This window comes from Myodes glareolus, chromosome 25, assembly GCF_982192425.1.
Source record: "Myodes glareolus chromosome 25, mMyoGla1.1, whole genome shotgun sequence".
Lineage (NCBI taxonomy): Eukaryota > Metazoa > Chordata > Mammalia > Rodentia > Cricetidae > Myodes > Myodes glareolus.
The window spans coordinates 40,838,546-40,863,801 of record NC_142050.1 but is presented as its reverse complement, the minus strand read 5'-3'; the positions used below and the strand labels follow the sequence as shown (position 1 = coordinate 40,863,801).

General features: G+C 38.5%; 2 protein-coding genes across 2 annotated transcripts; both read right to left on the bottom strand.

Moving 5' to 3' along the window:
• Window positions 1–6,049: 6,049 nt before the first annotated feature.
• On the bottom strand, window positions 6,050–6,985 carry Or6b1 (olfactory receptor family 6 subfamily B member 1). The gene has a single exon (XM_085683701.2). It carries the CDS (start codon window positions 6,983–6,985, stop codon window positions 6,050–6,052), a length of 936 nt encoding a protein of 311 aa, XP_085539827.2.
• Window positions 6,986–22,895: 15,910 nt separating this feature from the next.
• On the bottom strand, window positions 22,896–24,533 carry LOC146889663 (olfactory receptor-like protein OLF3). The gene has a single exon (XM_085683619.2). The coding sequence runs from the start codon at window positions 24,531–24,533 to the stop codon at window positions 23,601–23,603; it is 933 nt and encodes a 310-aa protein (XP_085539745.1). The 3' UTR covers window positions 22,896–23,600.
• Between the last annotated feature and the right edge of the window lie 723 nt (window positions 24,534–25,256).

The following is a 25,256-nucleotide window of genomic DNA, read 5'->3' as shown; positions in this document are numbered from 1 at the left end:
GAGTGATGACCCTCATCAAGAATTTGATCTTGGGAAATCTCAAATCCTTTTGCTCTTCCTGTTGCTCTAAAATTTTTGCCTCTTTTTCCCAATAACACTTCCAAAGCAGCTGAGGTCCATTTTCTAGGACTGCTGAAGTTAATTGAAGCCGATTGTGTTGGGTATCTTTAATGCTTGAAGCCCACGTTTTTACCATTTCCCCAATACATGGTGAATGTAGCCCATAAAAAACTATTATTAGTTTTATTTCTTTTAGATCGCTCATACATATTGGTTCCCATGCATATTGTTTGACTACCTTAGGGTACTTTGTGCCAGATAGTCTTTCTGAGGAAATTAAAGGATATGCAGTCGAAACTCTGTGTAAATCATTTTGTGGTCTGGCATGTACTGATGAGGCTAAATCCTGTCATTGTATCTTCTGTCCCTGCTCATCAATTTCAATAAATTCCTCAATCTTTTCAAGTCTTTTTATGAACGACTTTGGTAAAGTTTGAATCCCCTGTCCAGTGTTCTGTTCTAATGTCCTCACTGAGGATTCCAAGGTATAAAACTTTCCCAGTAAAGATAACATTTCATACTTGGACATAATTTTGACTGTGAGCATATTACCTTTCTGGGGAGATATCTTATCCATTAATCTATCATAACTTTTTAACAGATTCCAATAGTTAAACTCAGCAGCACAAATTCTTTCAGATAATTTTGTCAAATTGATGTTATCCCTCTCTGTAGTACTGAACTTTTTTTATATATAAATGAGATAATATTAAAAACAAAGCTAATTCCTAGAATCAAATAAAGGGATGTAGAAGGAAAATCATGTAAGTCTTGCAGAATACCTTCCATAGTATAAGCAAATTAATTATTGAACTCGTGGATGTTATCAGTCATTTTTTGTAGTTTTTCAGATCTTTCCTGTCATAAGGCAATTACAATGAATTGGAGTAAGTGTAATAACTGTTTTTGGCCAACAGGTGTTGCAATTGCAAACACGTGGCAGAGAGACACTAGCAGAAGCATACAGCACATGTTGCTTAATTAAGTACTGAAAAATATGCTTGTTTAACAAATGAAGAGCAGTTATTAAGGTGATCAAATGATTCCAAGAGTTGGGGCCCAAGAAAAAGAGAAAACCCGAAGTTTTCCAACTTTGAGTTGCAGACTGTGTGCACCATGGGGATTGCAGGCAGCAGTGTATGGGGTTGGCATATCACTTGTGTGGGTTGCAAGCTGGGGGATGCTGAGCAGCAGCCTGCTGCATCTAAGGACTGGCTAGAGTCAGAGGCGAGAAAGTCAGTACCCAATGCGGCTGATGGATCAATCACAAAAATTTGGGGACTGATCCCCAAATTTGGGGACCAGATAATGGTGGAAGACAGAAAATAATTCCACAATAGTTCAAAATTACTTATAATGAAGGGTTATCTATTTAGGGGAGACTTATAGATCACTGATCTAGATCACAGTCCTCTGCACAAACAGGGAACAGGAATAGAGTCTAGTAGCCAGACATGAGAGCTGGTAGCAAGAGAGTGAGTACAAGCTTCACAGCTGCATTTATAGTATGAGACTATTCCCAAATGGGTTGGTATCTTAAAGGCCACTGGTTGAAGGAGCTGAAGGAGCTCCCACAGCAACCACAGATGGAGAAAACAAGATATTTCATGACGAAGTCAAATTTGAACAGTATCTATCTACAAATCCAGTACTATAAAGATACTCGAAGGAAAACTCCAACCCAAAGAAGTTAACTGAATCCATAAAAACACAGGCAATTAATCCCAAACCAACAAAACCCAAAAAAGGGAAAACATACACACATACTACCACCACCACCAATAACAACAACAACAACAAAACGGCAGGAATTAACAGTCACTTGAATCACTAGTCATTAATATCTGTGATAGTTTAAAAGTAATTAGCCTTTACACTCTCACTTTAAATAGACCTATAACCCTAAGGAAATAGAAGCAGTCATTATAAGTCCCCATCCCTCAAAAAAGACCAGGGCTGGATGGTTTCTGCGCAGAATTCTACCACAATTTTAAAGAAGAACTAATACTACTACTCCTCAAATTATTCCACAAAATAGAAACAGAAGGAACATTGCCAAATTACATTTATGAAGCCACAGTCACCCTGATACCCAAACCACAGAAAGACTCAAAAATAAAAGAGAATTGCAAACCAATTTCCCTCATGAACATTGGTGCAAAGATACTGAATAAAATGTAGGCAAACCTAATCCAAAGAAACATCGAAAAGATCGTCCACCATGATCAAGTGGGCTTCATCCCAGCAATGCAGAGATACAAAATACAAAAGTCTGTCAATCTATATTATGACCTCCAGTTTAGTGTTCTTAGGAGACTCCTGAGTGGGCAAACAAGTAGTTCTCTGTTTCTTTTTTTCTTTCTTTCTTTTTTTCACTTTCTTGGTTTTTGTTTATTTAGAGACAGGGTTTCTCTAGCTATACTGGAACTAACTCTTTAGACCAGGCTGGCCTCGAACTCACAGAGATCCTTTTGCTTCTTCCTCCAAAATTCTGGGATTAAAGGCATGAGCTACCACTGCCCAGCTAGTTCTCTGCTTCTACAACTGTTTCTTGTGCCATGTCTTTTACTTCTGCTTCTTCATTTTGTCCAACTATGATGTGCTAATTTTTGTTTTAGACTATTATATTAAATTTTATTTTATTATCATCCCTTAAAAGTCTGCTTCCTAATGAGAGACAGAAAAGGGTTGATAGAAGTAGGAGGGGAGGTGAAAAGGAACTGGGAGGAGTAAAAGGAGGAGAGACCATAATTAGGACATATTATTTTAGGAAAATTAATCTATTTTCAATAAAAGAAAAAAGAAAGGAAAACATAGCACGAATTAGAAAAGGTAACAAGAGCAGAAGGAAACAGACACCCTAACTAACCAAACAGTCTCTCTGAGTAGAATCATACTTCTAAATCAAACCATGTCTTTAGCTGTCTACACAACAGGAAGTAATTTTGTTCTTATTATATTTTTAGAGATTTATTTTATTCATGAAAAATATGTAACATTAATTTGTTTATCTTTAATTTTATAAAATTCTTTATAAGTTTGTTTGGTGATAACCATAGCTTCAGAGCTTTGCCCTCTGGGTAAACTGACCACGAGATTTGTATAATCTTTACCCTCTATAAATTTATGTTAATACAACAGTCTGGCATAAGTCGACTGGGGAAGCTGATGTTCTGCCACAGGCTGACAGATGGGCCAGAAAGCATAGAACATTAACTTTGATCTCAGAACTTTTTCTGAAGCAGGCCTTTAACACACTCCTACTTCTTACCCAATTAACTTAGTTATGACTTTCCCTAAAATCTTAGACACTCCATGTTGGATTTGAGTTAAATAGAACTCATTCCCTGGGTATCTACATTGTGTGTGTGTGTGTGTGTGTGTGTGTGTGTGTGTGTGTGTGTGTGTGTGTCCTTAGAGTTCAAACCACATGAACACATAAGCATAAGGGTCCACAATGTGTGTAAATATAGCAACATCATATTGGCACCATCAATGTCTAGTTAGGCCATTGAAGGAGGAAGGATATCAGAAATAGAGCAGTCAATCATTTCTTTCTAATGAATCATAACATACTAGTCAGATCCAGTGATCTGACAATAAACCAGCTTCTTTGACCTCTCAATTCCCTGGGCAATAATTTAATGAGTTAAGTGTTATGGTCATGATGACATCAAAAATATAAAAAAGTATAGTGTCACATATTTCAAATAGCTTGTTTTGTCAAAATTTACCTATTAAACTTCCCAGAGTTGTATTCTTTCTGTTGAGGCAGATTCTGCATTACTCTGAATTGTGCCCTGTAATTTCCTGCTATGCCATTAGTAATTATTTTCACAAAGAGGTCGAGGATGCATTACTAATTCTCATTTGTTCTTTACAATACAGTTTAATAAAATTTACACTCTCGTAAAACCCACCCCATCATACCCTCTTTGTTACTCAAGCATCATGGAAATCATAGACAAACAGACACACTCCCTTGGTTTTGCCATCTCCTGGGTTATGTCCATGGACATAATCAGTCTGTATAGGATAGTTTTTGACAGGTGAAATAACACACCCTACTTGCCCATTTCTCCATGCAAGTCCCAGTCAAGGGACACTTTTTTAGATCTTATACTATCCCAGGCACTGAACAGTCAAGGCCTTTGGATCATACTAGATGAGCCTCACAGGCATTGTTCAAGCCAAGCAGAGCAAACATAAGCACTCCTGTTTAGCATATAAGGAATCAGTGTTTCAGAAAGTATAAACAGTTCTTTCGAGGCCCCACAGTAAAAATACATCCAGAGCAAAAATTTAGATTAAGGCCTGTAACTTTTATTGATTTGTTCTGGTTTGGTTTTCTGATCTCTACAGGAGTTTCTTGCCTATGTTTCAGACACACATTTAATACTCCCTTTGGACTGTACCCTGATGGTTTGATTCATATAAATAATTCAGAATATAATTTCTTTTATATACATGTGGTTTTAAGACACTCATAACTACATTTTATCGACTCAGGAAGGGAAATCCATCCAAAAGCTGACACTAAATCGTTTCTCTATGAACACCATTTGCTTTTACACATTTATTTCCTAAAGTGAAGTACATTCCTATTTTTCTTTGTTCCTTGCCTTTCTTAAGATCTGGGCTTCACATTTGTCCACTCTATTTTACTAGCTGCCTCCTGCTGTAGAAGTTCATTATCTACTCAGTCCCTTTGCAATTAGCTTCTGCACACCTGGCCTCTGAAGAAACATGTTTTCCTTTGGGAGACCCAGGCACTAGAGGACGGACCCAGAGCTCAGAACCAAGCGACCTGGGCTTTCGACCTTTGCACATCAATATTTTGGGGAAAATATTGTTTACTTCTGTGAATATCTGTTCTGGATGTTTGTAAAATGAGGAGAAAAAAATCCCACCTAAATACTCCTTACTTTCAAAGTGTTTTTTTGCTCTTTGGTGAAAGTTGTAACTGGTGTATTAAGTATTACTGTTTAAAACTGCTCACAAGAAAAAATAAATTCTGACCGCTAGAGCCTTTATGTTGAATGTAGCTTACAGCAGAACTTCCTTCACTATTGGCGAAACTGTGAAACAAGGCATATCTCTAGCGTTAATTGAAAAGGTCTTATGTAGAATGTCAGATAAAGAGAGCCAAGTATCACTGTGTCACAAAAGGAAAATACACATCAATCATTAAAATTGTATTGTTACCTGTATCTGTGTGCAAGTTGTGAAAGGAAAAGAGAGGAAGAGGGTAAATGAGAAAATACTGGGCTTAGAAGACAAGGGTCTTCAATAAGGCTAGTTGATCCACATTGAATATATTTAAGATTTATTCATCATTTACCTTGCATTCATCAATCAAAGGATATAAACACATGTTCTGAAGGAAATTATGGACTTCAAGAAAAAGCATCAGCATAATTTGTATCAGACTACAAGATATGATTACATAATGTACAATTCACTCACAGATTTATAAAAGCATTCTCGGGCAGAAAGTACTACTCAAGGAGAAGTCAGTGAGATAAAGTTTTGGAAGGATACGAGGATCTGCCTTTTAGCCTCTGTCACCAATGCTGACCCCAAGCACAAAGATAATAGGATTGTTGAGGAAGCTGCTTCCTCTGCCAGTCACACAAGTGGGAAATCAAGGGTACCATGGAATCTTTTAACCTCAGAACTGTTCTGTTTATAGGACCCAAATCAGGCCAAGCCACACAGTACAATACCACACCATTTTTAAGCTTAATTTTCTAAAATCGTATAAACTCTATGTTGGATTAGAATTCAAGAGAATTATTTTTATAGATATCTACATAGTGTGTGTGTCCTTACAGTACAGTTCTCATGCATAAATATATACAAGGGTTCACACTTGGTGTGGACATGGTGTAATCATATTAATATCATCAATTTCAGCTAGGGTATTGGAAGAGAAAGTATATAGGAACACAGAGAAGATAGTCTTTTCTTTCCAATCAGTCATAACAGACTAGTCAGATCTAATAGCCTGGCAACTGATCAATTTCTTCAGAGCTACTTTGACCTCCCGATTCCTTAGGCAGTAAATGAAAGGATTGAGGGCTGGGGTGACAATGGCATAGAAGATGGAGATGACTTTGTTCATGTTGAAGGCGTGAATAGCTCGGGGTCGGGCATACATGAAAATAGTGGCTGAATAGAAGATGGTGACCACCACGAAGTGGGAAGCACAGGTGGAAAGGGCTTTTTGCTTTCCTGTTGGCATGCGTAACACAGTGGCCAGGATGCATCCATACGACAAAGCGGTGATTGACAAGGGGAAGAGGAAGATAATCAGAGCCAAGACAAAGTCCACCAATTCTGCAATAGACATGTCTGTGCAGGAGAGATTAAGGACTGGAGAGATGTCACAGAAGAAGTGGTTGATGACATTGGGACCACAGAAACTGAGACGAGAGATGAAGTAGATCTTTGCCAAAGAGATGCCAAAGCCAATGACCCAAGAACCAAGAGCCAGGCGGAAACAGAGCCCATGGCTCATGATGGTGGGGTAGTGCAATGGGCGGCAGATGGCCACGTAACGGTCATAGGCCATGGCAGCCAGGAGAACACATTCCGTACACATAAGCGCAATGAAGAAGTAAAGCTGTATCATACAGTGGGTGAAGGAGATGCTGTTACTCAAGGACCAGAAGCTGAACAGAAGCTTGGGCACAGTCACAGAGATGTACCAGGTCTCCAGAAAAGATAGGTTGGCCAGGAAGAAGTACATAGGCTTGTGCAGGGGCCGGTTCTGCTGCACCAGGAGGATGATGATCATGTTTTCAGCCACAGTCAGAATATAGGCCACGAGAAACATCAGGAACACCGCTGCTCGCATGCTCAAGCTCCCCGGAAACCCCACCAGAATGAAGTGGGTGACCTGTGTCTGGTTCTCCAAATCCATATCAAACACACAGGATTTAGCTCTTCTGAGAGAAAGGAGTCACTTGGTCAGAGTCCATGGTCTGTTAAACATCTTTCAGCCCTGCCTTCTTTGCATACCAACAGCAGTAACAGTTGCTTATTAGCAGCATATTATTAATTAGATAGATTAATAATTAATATATGATAGACATAATAATCATATATCAAGCTTTATCTTACTTTCCTATATAGCATTTTACCTGTACCCTGTTATTTTCATTTTAATGGTGTGTTATTAGAAAGCTGTTAAGTACACTTCTATGTTCTCGCTGAGGGGAGGAAAAGGATTGTATTCAAGTCTAAGCATAAAGTCATGCGCTGTCTAATATCCTCCACTGCCTCCACAAATACCTGAAAGTAAGCTAGCAAAGCCCACTTTGTGTTACAGCTGCCAATTTCAAAAAGCCAGACAACACTGGCTTTCCTGTGCTTTCATCTGCTCACAGTCTGGAAGTTCTTCCTTGCTGCTGGATGACCTTCACATGTCACCTTCTTAATTTTTCTTCTACACTAGTGGAGATGGAAAAGGCCAACCACAATATGAGTTGTATGCCATCACGAAGCACGGGGAGTGTCAGGCTCATCCCTGTGAAATTTCTGGATTTCATTGGACTCCCAAGTCTTTTATGTCCTTGAAATCATGCTCTCTTTGAAACCCATTTTCTTCTCTTGTTTAATGCAAATATTAATATGCGTTCAGTGGATGTCACTGTGGATTATAATGAAATTGGGACATCAAGCAAATGGTGTTTCATATAAAGTGTAAATGACAATGAGTGTGGAAGGGGCTCTTGCTCCATATTAAAGCAGTAAATATGAATCAAGGTCAGTACTGGGGAGGTGTAAGTGCTGTAATCCAAGTAAGTTGTGAGGAACAGAAAGGTGGGGCCCTGGTCAGTGGGCTTCCAGTTCCTGAGGATGAAGATAGAGTTTCAGGGTGGGGGTGTAATAACTACACTAAAATATAAATGTATTTTAAAATGTTAGATATTTTTGATGAAGATTAAAAGCCATAAAGTAACAGTACATGATCCGGTATGGGATGTTTCTTTGACCTCATCTGAGCAGAGGATTCCAGGGTCAGCTCTTTGAAGACCTTAGGTAACAGAGGCCCAAGCTAAGCTGAGACCCCTATTGCTATACTGTGGCCAGTAGAAGAGGAGGTAGGAAGTGGTGAGAAGGTAGGTATGATCCAGTAGATCAGACGTGAAAGCTCAAAAAGGAATCTAAAGAGTGGCCTAAATGCAATGAGAGGCAAACAGAGGTTAAAGGGCCAGGTACTATCGCATCATGGGAAAAAAAACTATCATTTAAAAGTAAACTTTCTGGAGACAGGAGTAAGAGCAGTGATACAGACTTTAGGAGAGGTGCCAGCGACCTTGAAGACATTTTTGATAAAAATGAATTTAAGATCTATTTTAGAGGTAAAACCTTTAACATAAATTAGCAGATTTGGGTGTAGAAGTTTGGAGGAAAAATCAAGCAGAAATCACAGTTATCACATATTGTGTTGCCGTTTGCTAATATAGGAAAATTGGAAGGCTTTCATGGGCATTTTCCCTATAACCAGAGGTGGAAATGGATAAAAAACTTGTAAAATCATGTTAATGAGACACAGTTCCTCTAATTTCCCAGAAGAGGCCCTATAGCCAGGTACATAAAGTAGCAGTTCCTAATTAAAGAGGGATGCAGTCAGAATTATACTGAAGACCAGGTCTTTCTGAGTCATAAAATCAACCACTAGGCTCACTCTCCCACAGGCAAAGAAAGTCAGATTTTAGTCTCATCGCTAATTTAAACACTTAAAATTCACGATTCTTTTATTGAATGTTCTCCAGTCCTACTGAAACTTCATTATAAGCACTGGTCATCGGAGAAGCATTGAGCACAGGAACAAGCACATATTTTACCCAAAACACACAGAACAGAAAGTTGCATACAGAGATGCTTGTCATGTGCACCAGAGACAAGATAAGCCCTAAATATACCCTCGGATTTATCAGGGAGAAACCGAGGCATTGTAACAAATGATTCAGAAAGAAAAGGCATAGCGAATGAACAGCACAGCATAGCAGCCCGATGATTGTCTATGTCAATGAATTGAACTGGGTTGCCAAGCAGGGAGGCAGAGAGACTTATCTGGGTCCAAATCATGGGGTGCTCCTTACAAAGCAATAAGGAGTTAAAGAACTGTCCTAAAGCAAGAACAAGAAATGAAGACTGTATGTCTGCCAGAAAGATGATAATTGCCTTATTTTTCACCCTAGGTGTTGATATGAGAAGATATATTGGGTGGAAAAAGATCATCAAATGAGAAACTGGAAAAGCTAGAAATCACTTTCCTAACAGACACCTTCAATGAAAACAAGGAAGAGCAAAATCTCTAGTCGATGACAGATTTTTAGGAAGATCAGGATCACTAGCTGATGACTAACTGATTGTTAAAGAGACCAAGATGAACATATTCAGCTCTATCTATATAAGCAATTCCAGGATCTACCTGTTTACACAAGAAAGACCTAGGAGTCTGCAGCATAGTGAGTCTGGGGAACATGAAGGAATCTAAGGGTGATGGTAATATTTTGGAGTATTTATTTATGACCTAACACTAGGAAGTTTCTCTCAAAAGGTAGTAAGAGAAGCCCATTCCTTTGGTTTATTGCATAAGTTTTTTCACATTTGAATCAGAAAATGAGATTATCATTGTGGATGAAAAGGAAAGACAGGAAACATTTAGAGTTTAGATATCACTGTCCCCAAGAGTTGCCTATATATTATAGATGTTGCAGTAGGAATCACTTACCTTGACTTAGCAGCTTCTGATGGGGCAGAATGTGAGAAGAAATTCCTCACTGATTCTAAAATAGGAAGAAGTACAAAGGAAAGATTCAGGTATTGAATAGCTAGAAGGAACCCACTCCCTAAAGATCGAGGAACCCGATGGGCACAGATTACCCCACTACTGCCCAGCAGGTCGCCAGGGTTATATGAGAGGATATCACCGGACACTAGGACTACATTTGTGTCCAGTGTGACCCCAGGCTGGATCTTCCAGCACTGTGGGGGCAGAGATCCCATTGCCTTCTGGTGAGAGCTGTCCTAGGGCACATCCAGCTGTGAATGTCTTTGTTATTCTGAAGACTTTATACGGCATCCAGATCTTGGCATCTCTCCCAGGACCCAAGAGGAAAGAACATAGACAACAGCCGTCCAAGTCTCCTGTGGTATTCAAGGAAATTTGTGCGTACTGTGGCCATCTCTTTTGTCTCATGTGATGTTGGTTCCATTGGAGGAAAATTACTTATGGCCACATACTTTAGAAAGAATCATGTTTATTCTTTGTCAAATGAGTAAGAGGAAAGAGAGCCCTGTAATTAAACATCTTCAATTCAGATATTCAGGTAGTATTATCTTTGATTTTGGGAAACAGGATGACCATATCAGTTCTCCAAGGCAGACCACAACTGCTGAGCTAGACTGGCATTGTGACAATTTAGTAAGAGTTTACGTGGACATCTGTCATCTAGTAAATTACAAAATTATATCATAAAGTATGCTCAATGAATTTAACATAATGGGTGATTGTCACTGTCATCTGCAAATTATCACTTGACTAATAATATTCCATAGCCTGAGGGAATGTTACAGTGCAGCATCTATCACTTCTCTGTGTGTGCAGGACTTGCAAGCAGGCCTCACAACAAAGAAAGATGGCGTATTCACCGTGGTTTCATAAAAGAGTAAGTGGAAACATTGAAAGTCATAAACAGTCCATGCTGGGGTGCTGCTCATGCTCGATTCTTATGGTAATTAAAAAACAATTTTGCATGTAGATTCTTTCATAGGACTAAAATACAGAAAACAAATTATAAAATTGTAAAAATTAGGTACTTCTTTGCCTTATATATGAATTCGCCTTCAAGTTCCTGAAATTGATGCTCTGACATCACTTACAATGTATCATTTAATCAATTTCCCATCATGGATTTAATTTTGGTTATAATGACTGTAAATGTAAAATGACACAATTTCTACCAAATCCTCGCTGCTTTTGCTGCATGAGCTGAATTCTAGGCAGAACACACTTCTCCAGAGTCAAGAAATGCCCTTCCTGTTGTGATAAGAGCCTGTGAATTGCCGTGACTATGATTCTTGAAGTAAAAATTTCATACAAATAATCCTAAATGGATCTGAGACATTTGGCAGACACAGCTGGGCATGTTTGGTGGCACCCTGACATGCTGTCATCACGAGTTCAAACAAACGTTCCTTGGAGCTTTTGGTGTACATCCCAGAAAAGGAAAACAGGATTAAGCCTTTGCAAGAACCTTTAGTTAGCTTCTCTATAAACCAAAGATGTCCGCCAAATTCTTTTGAGAATAGTGTTCACATTGGTATTTCTCTCACTTAATGTCTGTATCAGAAGTATGGGCCACCATCTTGATGAGATGCGAGGCAATTTAAAGGTCCCCAACTCCTTCACTACAGGGCAGTGACTTCTTCCTTCACGAATCTTCCCCTGAATGCTGAAAGTTTTTTTTTTTTCACAGTTGGACAAGAGTTAATGCTGAGAAGTTTTGACATCCAATGAGTTATTTCTGTAGTAAGAATCTCACACTTCTCTGGTGGAGGGAATCTTAATATCCACGTATATACACAGCAGATATTGTTTTTGAAACTTTCAAACTTCCCAATCCCACATTTTAGTTCTAGACACTCTGCTGTGAGATTTTTGTTATTGACGATTTTAAAATAATTTTATTTCTGATTTACAAGATTTTCCTTTACTTTTCCTATGCTTGATTAACACTTTGCCTATGACTTTCAGTTGAGAATAAATGGTGAGAATGAACATATGGAACTTGTCTTCAATCTTAGAATTCAACCAAGTCTTTCGGCTATTAAAGATAATGCAAACTGTTACATGTTAGTGAACAAAATTAATTCCTACCCCCAGGGCTTTTGTATCACCATTCCTGCCCCATGAAGGATCACATCCACTGGATTCTAATTAATTTTTAAATGAAGATATTTACTCCCACTTTCTCTTTCTTCCTCTAACCCTCTCACATCTCCTCCTTCCAACCCTGCCCACAACCCCCAGCTCCCTATTCAGCTTCCGGCTTAGTGTCTGCCATTCAAGATTTGCTGGAAATATTGAGTGAATGTGTTTACGTATGCAATAATCTTTGACCTCTGAATATATGAAAGTCACAGAAATGAAACAGTCATAGATTGAAACACAGCCCCCCTTTTTCAGTCTTTAAAAGTAGGGAGTTAGTGAGGAGGAGTACCAAACCAACACAAAAATGCTGATCTCAGGGAAAAGTGGATGAACAATAGTCTGTCCAGTCAGAGGGATTGGACAAAGATGGCATCACAGATTCACTGGCTTCCATTATTTGCTCCCAGGTAAGATACTGGCTGTCATTTACTACCAGTCACAAGCAATCGGAGTCTTTTAAGATTGTTTTAAGGGACTGGTGTCCAGAAGAATGCTATTCATGCTGGTAAGTTGTGTATGGTCGAACCTTTTTAGAGAGATTATGTTGCTATGAAACTAAAAGATCCTTAGACCTTAAAAACAAGTAGCAAGAAGCCACAAAAACCCATCCTACAATTAGAGATTATTTTCACCTAAATCGACAAAAAATTTTTTTAAAATTCCTGGGATTTTTTTTGTGAACTTTTCAATGACATTCTTTCTTTGATGCTTTGCATTACTGTGACAAAACATGGTGCTAATTAAAAGGAAGGGACTGAAGAGATGGCTCAGTGGTTAAGAGCACTGGCTGCTCCTCCAGAGTTCCTGAGTTCAATTCTCAGCAACACGTGATAGCTTACAACCATCCATAATGAGATCTGGTGCCCTCATCCAGTCTGGCCGGCAGACAGAACACTGGATGCTTAATAAACAAATCTTTAAAACAAAACAAAACAAAAAGCCAAAGGAGGGCTCCTTTTGGCTTGTGGCATCAGTCCATGGACACTTGGTCTTGTGGCTGTGCAGTTCGTTATGCTGGAACCCTGTAGAAGAAAGGGTCTGTTCCTCACATGCCAGCAATGAAGCAGAGGAACAGGAAGGGCTCAGTGGCCTATTCCCCCATTATATTTTGCTTTCTGCTATTGTAACGGTCACCAAGATCAAAAGCAAGTTGGGAAGGAAAGGTTTATTTTATCTTACATGCTGCAAGGTCCTTTTATTGTTTGCCCAAAGGTGACCCTACTTCAATACCAGTCGGTATTTTCTCAGAAGCTTCCTTGCCTCTCAATAGGGCCAAAGTAAGGCCCATGTCTTCATCATGCGAGTCTTTAGAAAACATTCAAGACACAAATGATTGATAACTTCTAGTAGCATCACACAAAAACATGTAATTTCGTTGGGGTCAAATAGTAATTTATTTACAGTTTGCCAAAAGGGATTACAGTTAGTAAGATCAGAAGATTATAGGAAATGTCTCCTTCAGACTAAATATACTTTTGAAATGTTCTGTAGCCATTCCTTTCTATGAGAATGTCCACAAAAAGAAGTCCTAGACAAAAAATTGGCTTCAAATCCAACAGCTGTATTTGTTTTGTAGAAATTAGCATGTAATTGGCCTATTGACGGAAAACACTGAAGTTAAATGCATCAGCATATAACAATATTTAGAGAAGGAGTAGATTGTAAGTACAGACCCCAGAAATCTACATCTAAGGACTGACTGATCTTGTCAGGTATTGTGGGCTGTTTACTGAAATTTTTTTGGAGTCTTTGGCATTGCCCTAATGAGGTAGCTTTCTCTACATGAGAAATATTAGACCTGAGTCAAATTATTTTAGTAAAGAAGCAGATGATTAGTTAGCAATTCTTGATATGCTTCTTTTAAATGAAATGTAAAAGACTGTTTATGGGGTGGCACTTTTGTATATAATCACCAGTATAAAGATTGTATGATGCTATTTCTTTCCTTGGAATACGTTGCAGAAAGATTTAGTATTATGAAATAGCTTCAAGTCCCTTGCCTAGTTCCTTCAATTTGTTTCTACAAAAAAAGAATAAGTTGGTAAAATTTCCCAAGGAAATGCAAAGAGATGCCTATATGAATGACAGGCTAAGCAAATAACCCATCCCAGTCTACTTCCCGGAACAAATATGATTATTGAAATTACTGACAATCACATTGGTATATCCCAGAAATCTGCATCACTTGAAAAGCCCACCCAGCATGGGTGGTGGCTCAGAAAAGCTGAAACAAGAGCATTTGCTATGAAACTGCCAGGCACTTTCCCTAAAGGGTTCCCCTCCCCTTTGCAATTCTTACTGCTCCTCTAACCTCGGGGCAGAGCCTTGTGACTCATAAATTCCTTGTGAGTTCTTAGAAGTTTCTTGTAAGTTTTGTGAGCCTCTTCTTCTCCCCACCAGGAAATGGTTCAATTTGGAAGAAATAGCTATAAAACCTGATAACTGCTCCTTGAAAGAGTATATTTGAGGAACAGAACCTTGGTTCCTGGCAAATTTCCATCAGTTAAGAGAACTGAGACTTCAGGATTTCTGGTAGTGTATTCACGAATCCTAGAACTGAGGATGAAAATAATGGAGTAAAGGCCAAGTCCCCCCTGCAGTTTGAACTCTTTGCCGGAAGTCTGAGGTCTTCTGTCACTGTGACCCTTAGCCGGTGAGCCCCAAGAGCATAATAGTATTTTATAACCATTGCAGCTATGCTCTATAAGAGAAAAGCTTCCACATAAATAGAAAACTGCAAATGACTGATAACACACAGAGTTTTTGTTTGTTTGTTTGTCTTTTTTTGCCTTAGTGAATATGACACCAGGGTAGTTTGTTTGTCATATTTCAACAGACCCAGAAGCTGAAGGAAATGACTTTCCTTGGGAGAGTTATTTCTCAGGTAGGTCTGGCAGTTGATTTATACTATATGAGTTGTTTTAGGAGATGGCTTCCAATGAATTCATATTAGTTTTGGGTCAACCTCTGTGTGTTAAAGAACAAATCATCATACACAGCCAGAGAATACTGGTCAGCTACTTGGCCCTGACCACATAAGAAATATAAAATGCAGTTCTGTTTAGTCAATTTGACTTGATATTGTTCATCCAATATTGGTTGCCACCCATTCTGTTCTTTAAGCAACACAAAGTCAGAATTGGGTAAAGAAACACCAGTCACCAGAAGGTCTACAACTCCAGTTGAAGCACCAGCCAGGTGATTTCCCTTTCTTTCTCTTGCCTATTAAAGACCTCCTATAAGGCTGGGGTTGTTGCCCAGTGGTACAGAGCTTGCCTAGAATGCAGGAATTTTTAAGTTCTATTCCCAGTTCAGAAAAAAAAAACCTATGAGTGTTCATGCTCACTGCAACATGAATAATCCATCAGGGATTTAATACTTGAGAAAAGATGCCATCTATTGGACTGAGATAGCCTTGGGCATAGGCTTTCCATTATCTCCATATGATCAAGAGACTAGGTACTCCCTGCCTTCTAAGAGATGGGATGGTAATTTGTCTGTTCACAGCAAACAGACAGCAGAAATTTTTCAAATCAGTGTATATTTATTAGCAATAGGTTTCAGAGCCCTTTCATTGTCTTGGTCCTATTTTGAAAGGTGAAAGAACGGTCTAAACAGACCTAGCCTTGTTTAGTCCATATTTGCTACAAATGATCTCTTCATTCTCCCCATAATCCCTCCTCTATGCCCTGTTGCCTTTCCCAGACGCTCATGCTCATAATTTCATGCCATATAGATATACTATAGAAAATTATGAGAGAACACATACAGTATTTGTCTTTGGGGTCTGGCTGATTTTCTTTCATATGATGACCTCTAGTTCCACTCATATCCCCACAAAAGAAAAGCAGCAACAGCAACAAAAAGAATTATCTAATTCTTTATGGCGGAACAAAGTCCTGTGTGCATATGCCACGATTCCATTCTCTAGTCATCTGTGGACAGATAAATGTCTGAACATAGGCAGGCTCTATAACTCAGCTGCTGTGAATATGCAGAGATGCACAGGTGTCTCTGTAATATGGTGACTATCATTACTTAATGTATTCCAAGGGAAATGCTAGTTTTATTTTTAGTTTTTGAAAGAAACTTCCATGTTGCCAGGTGTGGTGGTCCATGCCCTTGAGTCAATCACTTGGGAGGCAGATGGATCTGAGTTGGAGGCCAGCCTGGTCTATAGAGTGAGTTTCAGGACAGCCAGGGCTACACAGAGAAACCCTGCTGTCCCCACAAACGTAAAAAAAAGAAAAGGAGAGAGAAAGAGAAACTTCGTGCTGATTTCCAAAGTTTTGCATTAGTTTACACTCTTTTTAACACTTAACAAGGATTCCCTGTCTCCCATTTTCTTACCAGTGTTGGTTGACATTCATTTTCATAATGGCCAGCATTCTAACCAGGGTAGGACAGAATCTTTTGGCAAGTTGGATTTGCATTTTCTTGATGACTAAAGGTGCTGAACATTTTTTATATATTTCTATGACTGTTTACAAATTATCTCTTTAGAATTATATGTTCATTTTGTTTGTCTATGTTATTATTTTTCTTAGGTTTCTGAGTTTCTTGTGCATTTATGCAGCACTGAACTGTCATATGTATAGCTAGGAATCTGAGTTCCTTATACATTGTATGTAGCATGCTGCTATCACATGTATATCTAGTAGAGATTTACTCTCATTCTGTGGAAAGTCCTCTTGGCTATTTGTTTCCTTTGCTGAACAGAAACTTTTGACTTTCATGCAATCCCCTTTTTCCATTATTGGCTTTATTTCCTGTATCTACACATTGAAGAAAACACTCCCTTTTTATTTAAAGATCTTTTATTTATTTATGTGTACAGATGTTTTATTTCCATGCATGTCTATGCATCATGGTCAGAATTGGCTCCACTCAGAAAAAAGCACTGGATTCTCTGAGACTGGACTCACAGACAGTAGTGAGCTGCCATGTGGGCACTGGGAATTGAACCCAGGTCTTTTGTAAGAACAGCCTGTGCTCTTAACCGCTGGGCCATTTCTCCAATCCCTGAAAACACTTCCAGTAAGGCCTTTGACTGATTTTGAGATTATTTTTGTACAGGGCAAGAGACAGTGTTGAGTGTTGTTGTTCTGTGAGTGAAGACCCAGCTTTCCCAGCATCATTTGTTGAAGAAGCTGTGTACTCTCTAATGTGCATTTTTGTCATCTTGTCAAATATCAGATGGCTGTAGCTTTACATGTTTGTTTCTGGGTCTTCTCTTCTCTTCCACTAGCTTATAAGTCCACTTTTCACCAGCACCATGTTGTGTCTATTATGACTACTAGTATAATTTGATATCAAGCATTGCGATACCCTCATTATGATTCTTTTTTGCTCAGGACTTCTTTGGATATTCTATGAAGAATATTATTGGAATTATGATGTAAATTACTTTTAATCTATGGTTTCCTTTTGATAATAGGGCTATTTTCATAATATTAATTCTGCTGTTTTATGAACATGGGAGTCTTTCCATCTCCCAATAATTTCTCTCTAAAATGTTTATATCTTTTATTATAGAAGTATTTTACTGTTTTTAATATGTTTATTCCTAGGTATTTTTGTAAATTTTTTGAGTGAAATATGAAGACTATGAAGATTGGTGAAGAATAAGAGTAGTGAGATTCAGGATATTTTGTTAAATATTAGTTACTTTAGAAGGACACAGTAAAGGAGTTTCATAAGATCTCAATCTGTCTGCAGATAGATACTAAGCCTTGCTGGAATGTAATAAGCCTTCAATAGAATAAGAATGTGCACAAATAAGTCATAAAAGTCTCATTTACAACCTATAATGCTTTACCAATAGCTACAATTGCTCCCATGCAGAGAGGTAACCAATAGCAACAGGAACAACCTGCTAGCTGTGCTATGTAATTGGCCATGCCAGTCTCCATGTTGCTGAATAACTCCTGATTCATTCTTATGTATTTCATGAACAAAAGAAAGTTGGGCATTCATTCTCAGGATGACTTTTCAGGTGGTGGACCAAGTAGAATCTCCTTTATCTCCTCAAATATAGTATCTGATTCCTCTGTCCAACCTTAAGTTTCAGCTCAATATGAGTTAGGTAATTCATGTAAACCTTGAACTATAATGAAGAAATACAGGATCCACTTTCTGTAATATCTTAGAAATCCCCTTAACTGACTTTTGTTTGAGGGAGAGGAAAGGAATAAGGGAGATGGTTGGGGATGAAGATTAGTTCATATTTATATCCATGAGGCCCTTAAAACCTTTGTGAATGAGTTTCTGCAATGTGTACAACCTTTGGCACGGGGACACCTCCTGAGAAGATGAATCTCAACAGTGAGTCATCGCTCTACTTTAACTGAATAGCACCCTCTGAAAAGGTTGCATCAACCTCTAACACTTTGGGAATATACATGAAATGTCAGCTAGCCTTGTAGTTTAATAGTCAGGTATATTGTTGAGTTTCACATATGAATACAAGAGTTAGTAACAGTGTAAAAGTCAGAATCAGAAGATTAAATTGTCAATTAAGAATGGGTGTTGGAATAACAAGGCAACTGGGTATCATTATGTATGGCTCATAAGCCTTGAAAATGTCTATATCCTCCTACATTTATTTTCTACCCAGGAAAAGTAGATAGATGTTTTATGAAAGCTGTTATAGAAAATAGTAAGCCCTGGATTTACATAACCTCTAAGAATAGATTTTTTTCTTTCATCTTCTGTATTTAGAGGGTCCTATTAAATGGTGAAAGAGATCCTCTGTTTTAACTAACCTGGATTTTTCTAAAATGGAACAGAGTGATTTCTTTTTCTGAGCTAAATGAACTTTACAAAAACTCATATTATTTTAGACTATGGTCTGGAGTTTGAAGGTTGTTTTGAATGTAAATATCTTCCCTCAGTTTGGAATAACATGGTGTTCACTTAAAGAACTTCAATAAAATTTCAACTACGTGCCAGTGTAGGCTCCATGCCCAAGAGTAGCTGGTTAACACAAAACAATTTCTATGCTTCTTTTGCTGGACTTTTTTTCTCTGGTTTGTTTTGTTATGGAACATTTTGTCTTGCTTTTTGTTTTGTGCAGTTATTTTGAAAGAGAGAGATAAAGAACTTAAAGCTGGGTTACTAGGAAGATAGGAAGGATCTGGAGATATTTGTGGAGGTAGAAATGAAAATATAAAATATGACACAAATTTAAATGAAAAAGAAAACATTCTTCAATCAAATTATAGTTTGAAATGGAACCATTAGAATCAATGAGTTTGTCAATAGGTTCTAACTGCAGAGGAATTGGTTAGGAGCTCAAAAGGGTTTTTGGCTATCATGAAGCCTTTGCCACTGAAATATTCCTTTATTCTGGGGAAAGGGAGTTTAAAAGATACTGGGGAATAGAACTAACGTAGTCTTATATCAGTTAGGGGCTTGGTAACTTCACAAGTGAGTGAGTTGTTAGTCAGTATCAGCAAAAATCCCCTTTAGTCCATCAGAGCAACACCATTGAGAATAATTGTAGAAGGATGCAGGGTGAGATCACTCTTTAAATTCCACACTAGAGAAAAGCACTAAGCATCTCACATGAGGCACCACTGCAATGAAAGAGAGAAGTGTTAGTAAAGGCATGGATTTGTAAGTGATGTAGACCTCAACATAAGACAATCTCTACAGTCTCCTGACTTATCTGTAAAGAGGAATATCACCTAACTCATTGATTTGGAGATGTTACCTGAGAAATTGTATATGTTGCTGAAGAGCCGACAGCGCACAGTACTCTTCCAGGTACCATGGAAGCAGCAATATGAGGAAAGTCTTAATAGAGACCTCCTGAGAGCTGCTGCTTACATGAGACAGGCTGTTGTTCTCTTGGACATTCGCAAAGTGAACAGAAGGAGCAAGGAAGAAACTGCTGTGGAGGGAAATGAAAGGCAGCCAGGGCTACTAGGAAGACACATACTATGGAGTCAGGTAGGGAACAGAACATGCAGGACACTTAGATCTATGGCGATATCTTGTTTATACAAATAAAGCTTGCTTGAAGATCAGAAGGGCGGAGCTAACCACTAGCTAATCATAGAGGTCTGGAGGTCTGTGCAGACACACAGGAAGTGATATGGCTGGGTGGAGAGGGGAAGTGACAAGTCAGGAGGAAACAGAACTCAGTCTCTTCTTAGCTGGGAAGTTGAGTAAGTAAGGTGACTGACTGGTTTGGCTCCTTTGTCTCTCTGATCTCTCAGTATTTTCCCCTATATCTGACTCCAGGCTTTTGTTATTAAGACCTGCTACAACTTGTGCTACATAAGTCATGGTAGCAAATAAGATCATTTCTGCTAATTGCAAGTGGGGAACCATTAAAATATTTAATTTTAATGTAATTAAACCTTTATGTATTTAACTAAATATCAAATATGCCATATTGATTACATAGTTAGCAAATATGGGAGTAACAAACAGGATGAACATATACATTGGTAAATATTGACATATGGATTATTACTGAAGATAGGTGGATTTTACAGAGTTATTTTACTGTAAGAAAGAAAACCAAAGGGCTGGAGAGATGGTTCTGGGTTAAGAGAACTTGCTGTTCTTGCAGAGGAGCCAGTCTTGGTTCCCAGGGATCACATGACGACCTACAGCTCTCCATAACTCTAGTTCCAGGAGATCTTGATGGCTTCTTCTGACCGCTGTGAGAAGCGAGCAAGCACTTAGCGGAAACACATACACGCAAGCAACACACTTGTACACATACAAATAAATATATAGATAAAGAAATAAGTATCTGTAAAGGAAAAGAAAGCAAACTGAGTAACTGCAGCCCGTTAACTTCAGAATTCTTCATGGCTGAGGCAGGGTTTGCCTCACTAACAGACCTACTGACTGGAGGAAAACAACAGTGTCAGAGTAGTGATAAAACACTACTCTTGGATACAAAGTCATATTTCCTGTGTATAAAGATTTGATCTTCCTGTTAGCAATGGAATAAAATAATAAAATGATAGATCTAGGAAACAGACTGTAAACTATCTCTGTGTTTATATACAATTGAGAAAGCCATGAAGACCCAGAATGATAATTAATAGAAGTTTGCAAATATCATTCTTCCTTTTCTAAATGTTAAATATTTTCTCCTATTACACAGAATTTAGCTTTTTAAAGCTTTTAATTGGCCTTTAGTAACATGTAATACTTTATTTAATACTAATAGCCTTAAATGTACAGCATAATAATAACTGAAGTCATTTTCTAATAAAAATTTAAATAGGATACTATGGAGACACTTTTAACATAATGGTTGTATTAATTCTTTGAAGATTCCATATATAAGATTCATTTTGATCATATTCAATCCCGTGGCTCTTCCCACATCTACTTCCACTTCCCTCCCCCCAATTTGTATTCTCTCAAAACAAAACCCTACTGACTATAATATGAAAAGCTGTTTAAACATTCATTTAGCATGTATGTGCACAAATAGGTGCATATGTGAGTGAGTGCCTGTATTAAGACATCCATGTAGAGGTCATTGATGGAGTCCATTTTCTCCATCCACTATGAGGTTCTGAAAACCAGTGTTTGGCAAAAAGGCTTGGTGGCAAGCCAAAGATCCTTTGTCTGCTGAGCCATCTTGCCTACTCTGAGAAACAGTGAGAGAGTAGAAAGTAGTCGTACCTAGATCCTTAAATTTGGAATGCTTCTATATTATAAAAGTATTGCATGAAAAGTCATTGAACAGTGACAAAATACCAGGACTTTAATGTTTTAGTCAGTAATATTTATCAACTTAACATTACACACCGTGTGTTTGACAAGACCCTATGTTTGTATGATACAAAATTAAAACTTTCGCCATGCAAGATCATAGTCTTTATCTTCAGAAACAACAATCAGGTGCTTATTTTCAGCAGAAAACTCATATATATATATATGACTTGTAAATGACTCAACAGACAAGGACAATTGCTGCCAAGTCTGATGGCTGGAGTTCAAACCCTAAAACCAACATAGTGGAAGAAAAAAAAAGCTTCCTGAAAAAAAAAAGCTTCTCTGGCTTACACACACACACACACACACACACACACACACACACACACACACAGAGAGAGAGAGAGAGAGAGAGAGAGAGAGAGAGAGAGAGAGAATGTTAGAGTAGGAAAAGGATAAGATAGTAACCACAAAATATCTACAGTTTTATGTAGGAACAAATATACATATAAATTTAAAATATACATACAATATGAATATAATATTTACAGTAAAATAAGAAAAAATATTGAGTAGAGACTATTTAAGAACAAATGAGGAAGTTTGAAGTGAATTAAAAGAAAGCATGGTTATATTGATCAGCTTAGCATGAGCTCCAAGTTATTTCCCTAAATTGATGCAAAAGTAAAATGCACCCTTCTATAAATTTCTCTAACTTTCAAATCACTTTGGGTTACATTATAAATAACTTAAATTTTCATAATTTGTTTCACAGCCCATGTTCCTACTCCTTAACCCGGACACACATAAGGGCCTACATACATAAACACACAGACGTACATACACATCAATTTTGAAGATTTTATTTTTCTTTCTGACCACATATCCATGTAGCAGGAGTGGACGTGCTGTGCTTGTGAGAGCAATATCTCTGGAGCCCAGAACAAGCTGTTGGATGCCTTGGGACTGAAGGTACAGGAAGTTGGAAGGCATCATGAGTGCTAAGAATTGAACTCCAATTCTCTGCAAGGGGCCTTCTGAGTCATCTCTCCAGCCCCCTCAAACAGAAATTTCACAGAACATTAAGTCAGCATGAATTCTTTGAAAGGATATGTTTTTCTCAGAAATTTTCTTAGGCTCTCTGAGAAAGATTCCTAATTACAAACTCTAGAGAACCCACTCCATTCTTACAAGAACTGGAGTTACAAAACAGAAAAGTCATGCATTCATGCTGTTTATTTATAATTGATGGAAAATTTTATTCTTTGGCAAGAATTATCAGCGCTGGGCCCACATCTCAAGAAGCCCAGCTGCTTATGTCCAGAACTTCTGAAGGTGAAACAGAGTGGTTTGTTCTGGGTTAGTAAGTAGGCCTTTGAATTAAGTGACAATTTAGGGCACCTAAAGGAGGGAGAAGCCTGAACTGTTCCTATTACTGCTGGTGGGAGGGCATTTAATGTAAATTGCCCCAATGTTTGTAGCCATTCTGGAAGCTAAGTACATTTCTATATTTAGCCAAACAGTATTTCTGACATAAAATAGTTCAGTAACTTGCCAGAGAGCACAGCTGATAAAAGACAGAACAAGGATCCGAGGCCCCGTGTGTTTGGAAAAGCTGAGGTTCATCCTTTCTTCAGAAATAGGCTGACAAGATCCAAGTCATTGTATGTCAGAGGGGAGAGGATCTTAAGGGACATCTCATAGATAACCGATATATAAGTGTTTGGTGCTGTTCTGTGATGAATCTTATTAAGCATGTGTAGAAGCTTCTTTGACCACGATGATGTGAGTACATTGATCAGTTTCCCTCAGTAAAATGTAGGAGCTCTACCTACATCTATCAGCTCTCTGGTTTGATTTTGACGATAGATGGTCCAGACTTCTTAAGATCTTCATTCTGCTACCTTAATTTCTCTGCAAGTTTCCTAAGAGCAGCCATAACTTCTTTATTCCTCAGGCTGTAGATGACAGGGTTCAACATGGGAGCCACCACAGCATAGAACAGAGCAACCATCTTCTCCTTGTCCTCAGAGGAGGCCGACCGTGGCCCGAGGTAGGTGAAGATTGTGGCTCCAAAGCACATACAAACCACAGTGAGGTGAGAGGCACAGGTCCCAAAGGCTTTGTGACGTCCCTGAGTAGAACGAATGCGCATAATGGCCATGACTATACGAGTGTAAGAGAAAAGAACCAGGCCACAGGGAAGCATGATTACCAGAAACCCCGAGATAGCCACCATGACCTTGTTGAAAGAAATGTCCACACAGGCTAGCCGAAGCACTGCGAGGGTCTCACAGGCGAAGTGATTGATGACATTGTGACACAGAGGAAGACGGAAGGTGATGGCTGTCTCCATCAGTGAATTCAAGAAACCAGCCACCAAGCAGCTGGCAGCCAGCCCCACACACAGTCCTCCATCCATGATGACAGTGTAGTGCAATGGGTAGCATACTGCCACATAGCGATCATAGGACATGGCTCCCAGGAGGAAGAACTCAGAACCACCCAGTGCCAAGGAGATACAGAGCTGGAGAACACAGCCGTTGAAGGAGATGAGCTTTCTGGCAGAAACCAAGTGGGCCAACATTTGTGGGGCAATACTATTCCCATAGCAAAGGTCCACTAAGGACAGGACGCTAAGGAAGAAGTACATGGGGGTGTGAAGCCTGCTGTCCAACCTAATGAGGAGAAGAATCAGGGAATTCCCCACAACTGTTATGAAGTACATGGCAAGGACCAGGACAAAAAGGAAGACCTGAATGCCCCAGTCACAGGAAAACCCCAATAAGATGAACTCACTGACCCATGTCTGGTTGGCAGATTCCTGACCCATGAATTTCAGGACTGGAAGGGATTTTTTCCAACCATGCTGCTAGCTGACACTTGTGAATTTTAAGGTCATCCACACGGAAGGCCAGGATAAGCTGCAATGGAGCCATGAAAAATTAAGGAGAAAAGAAGCAAGATCGTCTTGATTCATATTATTGGGACATCATTTCTTTTCCCGAAGCACCTACCCTTAAAGGTCAAAAAATTAAGTAGTTTTAGGTTTAAAATCTTGTTTGGTTTAGTATTTAGTAATGCGTAATACTTAGTATTTCACCTCTCTGTGATCGGAAATGTTTTGTGAGCCACTTCTAGATGACCTTCAGTTCCATTTTACTTTCGTTACTGGATTTCTCCTGTAGAGTTCTCAGACTGTGCCTTATTGATGCCTTCACAGTAGAAACCATCCGTAGAACCTGGGGTATTTTAAGTGATCTTCTTATATATTCAATCACCAAGCAATACGAAGCTTATTTTATACAACTTTGACTTTAATAGTGTCAGGTAGAGGGCCACTATGTCACACATTTTATATATATATATATATATATATATATATATATATATATATGTGTGTGTGTGTGTGTGTGTGTGTGTGTGTGTGTATATATGTGTATATACATACATATACATATATATATATATATATATATATATATATATATGTCACCATTCTAGGCAATCCACTGCAATTCCAAATGTCAATTTCAAGACTCAGGTGCTACATAAT

Bases quoted from the DNA above. Each gene is read 5' to 3' on its own strand.
- Or6b1 (XM_085683701.2), bottom strand. From the start codon at position 6,985: ATGGATTTGGAGAACCAGACACAGGTCACCCACTTCATTCTGGTGGGG.
- LOC146889663 (XM_085683619.2), bottom strand. From the start codon at position 24,533: ATGGGTCAGGAATCTGCCAACCAGACATGGGTCAGTGAGTTCATCTTA.